General features: G+C 65.2%; 1 protein-coding gene across 1 annotated transcript; it reads left to right on the top strand.

Moving 5' to 3' along the window:
- Positions 1-278: 278 nt before the first annotated feature.
- FZD8 (frizzled class receptor 8) lies at positions 279-2,246 on the top strand (the record flags this gene model as incomplete). The annotated part of the gene is made up of 1 exon (XM_080717018.1): positions 279-2,246. One exon carries the CDS (start codon positions 279-281, stop codon positions 2,244-2,246), a length of 1,968 nt encoding a protein of 655 aa, XP_080573144.1.
- Between the last annotated feature and the right edge of the window lie 1,299 nt (positions 2,247-3,545).

Genomic DNA, 3,545 nt, shown 5'->3' with positions numbered 1-3,545 from the left:
AGCCCCCGGGAGCCGGCCAGCGGCCGCGAGGGCTGAGGCGGCCCGCCAGCAGCCGGCCCAGCCATCTTGACTGCGCGCCGCGGCCCGGAGGAAACTTGGGCGCCGCCGCCCTGCGCCCGGCGGCCACCGCGCGGGGCAGCGCCGGCCGGCTGGAGGGCGGGCGATGGGCCGCGGGCCCGCCGGCCGGCCCCGCAGGAGCTGAGCGCCCCGGAGCCCGCGGGGCGGCCCGGCCCGGGCCTCGGGAGGCGGCACACGCGCCCCGCCCCCCGCGGCGCAGCATGGAGTGGGGCTACCTGTTGGAAGTGACCGCGCTGCTGGCCGCGCTGGCGCTGCTGCAGCGCTCGAGCGGCGCGGCGGCCGCCTCGGCCAAGGAGCTGGCGTGCCAGGAGATCACCGTGCCGCTGTGCCGGGGCATCGGCTACAACCACACCTACATGCCCAACCAGTTCAACCACGACACGCAGGACGAGGCGGGCCTGGAGGTGCACCAGTTCTGGCCGCTGGTGGAGATCCGCTGCTCGCCCGACCTCAAGTTCTTCCTGTGCTCCATGTACACGCCCATCTGCCTGGAGGACTACAAGAAGCCGCTGCCGCCCTGCCGCGCCGTGTGCGAGCGCGCCAAGGCCGGCTGCGCGCCGCTCATGCGCCAGTACGGCTTCGCCTGGCCCGACCGCATGCGCTGCGACCGGCTGCCCGAGCAGGGCAGCCCCGACACGCTGTGCATGGACTACAACCGCACGGACCTCGCCACGGCCGCGCCCGCGCGCCCGCCGCCCGCCCAGCCGCCCGCCGCGGGCAGCGGCCCCGGCCGGACCCCCGGCGCCAGGCCCCCGGCGCGGGCGGGCGGGCGCGGCGGGGACGCGGCCGGGCCCCCCGAGCGCGGCGGCGGGAAGGCGCGGCCCCCTGGCGGCGGGAAGGCGCCCTGCGAGCCGGGCTGCCAGTGCCGCGCGCCCATGGTCAGCGTGTCCAGCGAGCGGCACCCGCTCTACAACCGCGTGCGCACGGGCCAGATCGCCAACTGCGCGCTGCCCTGCCACAACCCGTTCTTCAGCCCGGACGAGCGCGCCTTCACCGTCTTCTGGATCGGCCTGTGGTCCGTGCTGTGCTTCGTGTCCACCTTCGCCACCGTGTCCACCTTCCTCATCGACATGGAGCGCTTCAAGTACCCCGAGCGGCCCATCATCTTCCTGTCGGCCTGCTACCTCTTCGTGTCGGTGGGCTACCTGGTGCGCCTGGTGGCCGGCCACGAGAAGGTGGCCTGCAGCGGCGGCGCGCCGGGCCCGGGCCCGGGGGCCGCGGGCGGCGCGGGCGCGGGCGCGGGCGGCGCGGGCGCGCGCGGCGAGTACGAGGAGCTGGGCGGCGTGGGGCAGCACGTGCGCTACGAGACCACCGGGCCGGCGCTCTGCACCGTGGTCTTCCTGCTCGTCTACTTCTTCGGCATGGCCAGCTCCATCTGGTGGGTCATCCTGTCGCTCACCTGGTTCCTGGCGGCCGGCATGAAGTGGGGCCACGAGGCCATCGCCGGCTACTCGCCGTACTTCCACCTGGCCGCCTGGCTGGTGCCCAGCGTCAAGTCCATCGCCGTGCTGGCGCTCAGCTCGGTGGACGGCGACCCGGTGGCCGGCATCTGCTACGTGGGCAACCAGAGCCTGGACAACCTGCGCGGCTTCGTGCTGGCGCCGCTGGTCATCTACCTGTGCATCGGGACCATGTTCCTGCTGGCCGGCTTCGTGTCGCTCTTCCGCATCCGCTCGGTCATCAAGCAGCAGGGCGGCCCCACCAAGGCCTACAAGCTGGAGAAGCTCATGATCCGCCTGGGCCTGTTCACCGTGCTCTACACGGTGCCGGCCGCCGCCGTGGTGGCCTGCCTCTTCTACGAGCAGCACAACCGGCCGCGCTGGGAGGCCACGCACAACTGCCCGTGCCTGCGCGACCTGCAGCCGGACCAGGCGCGCCGGCCGGACTACGCCGTCTTCATGCTCAAGTACTTTATGTGCCTGGTGGTGGGCATCACGTCGGGCGTGTGGGTCTGGTCCGGCAAGACGCTGGAGTCCTGGCGCGCGCTCTGCACGCGCTGCTGCTGGGCCAGCAAGGGCGCGCCGGGCGCGGCGGGGGGCGCGGGCGCGGGCGGCGGCGCGGGCGGCGGCGGCTCGCTCTACAGCGACGTCAGCACCGGGCTGACCTGGCGCTCGGGCACGGCCAGCTCGGCGTCCTACCCCAAGCAGATGCCCCTGTCCCAGGTCTGAGCGGGGGGAGGGGAGGGGCGCGGGAGGCCGGGGCGGCGGCGGCAGGGACCCCACCCCTCCGCCCTGTTGATTGCTATTAGCATGATAATGAACTCTTAATGGTATCCATTAGCTGGGACTTCAATGACTCGCTTAGAACAAAGTACCTGGCATAGATACCTCCCAGCCCCGGCCCCTCCTGCCAGGTCCCGGCTTCCCGGTGGAGCGGGCTGGACTCCGCGGCCTTCTAGGCCCAGTCCTCCCGGAGCTCCAGGGCCGACTCCAGTCCCACCTGCCCCACCTGCGTAAACTTAATCCTAGCACATCCCAGAGGGGGAGGGCCGCGACCTATAGGGATTGCACGGTTTGGGTATTCTTAATGACCAGGCACATGCCTTAAACGAACAAGAGATGTCTTAATTATGCACCCCAAGTACATACGGGTTTCTTACATTAGAGGATGTATTTATATAATTATTTGTTAAATTGTAAAAACGTGTAAGATATGTATATATCCAAAGATATACAATGTGTACATTTTTTGTAAAAAGTTTAGAGGCTTACCCCTTGTAAGAACAAATATAAGTATTCTATTTTGTCAATAAAATGGCTTTTGATAACTGACTGAAACACTACCCTCCCCCCCCCCACCTCTTGCACCCTGTCCTCAGAGTGCTTGAGGACGCTGGGAAAATGGACGTTTTCTGCCTTGCCGTTCTGTGCTCCGACTTTAGGCCTGGAGAAACTTACCTGTTAACCACGAGCTGGTAAACTGTTAGCCGAGTGAATATTGTTGTCAAGCCAAAGTCACAGCTGAGGCTTGCACCTCCCCTAAAGGTTGGTGCTCCCCGGGAGCCCTGTGTGTGTAGATGGGACCTTGGCAAAGGCAGCCACCCCACCTGGGCCTTGTTATTTATCTTGTATGATATCACTAAAGGATTCCAAACCCCACCTTCTTATCTGTTGTCCGTGATTTTGAGGGCACCTGCTTTTCCAGGGGCAAGCGCACTGCTGGCGTGTGACGGTTACTCTTCTAAAGCCCAGATCCTTCTGTCCAGTCTAAGTCACTGGACAGTCTGGTGGTGGGGCAGGCGCTCTTGAATGGATTAAACTAACGGGTTAACATCTTAATAACCTTCCGTGCTTGTGTAGACCAAATGTGCTTCTTTTCCTAGAGCAGAAGCTATTGTTCCTCTGTCAAGACTAAGCTAATTTATTTGAGCAGAACGCTGTTGAATTAGCAGAAGAATGCTTTGGCAATTGTTGAACTTTTTACCTGTCTGCCCAGTGGCTCAGCACATCGCTCCTTTAAGAGGAGCT

The sequence above is a fragment of the Muscardinus avellanarius genome, assembly GCF_963383645.1.
Source record: "Muscardinus avellanarius genome assembly, chromosome: 20".
Taxonomy (NCBI): Eukaryota; Metazoa; Chordata; class Mammalia; order Rodentia; family Gliridae; genus Muscardinus; species Muscardinus avellanarius.
Note: the sequence above shows the minus strand (reverse complement) of the source record. Positions and strands in the feature narration are given on the sequence as shown.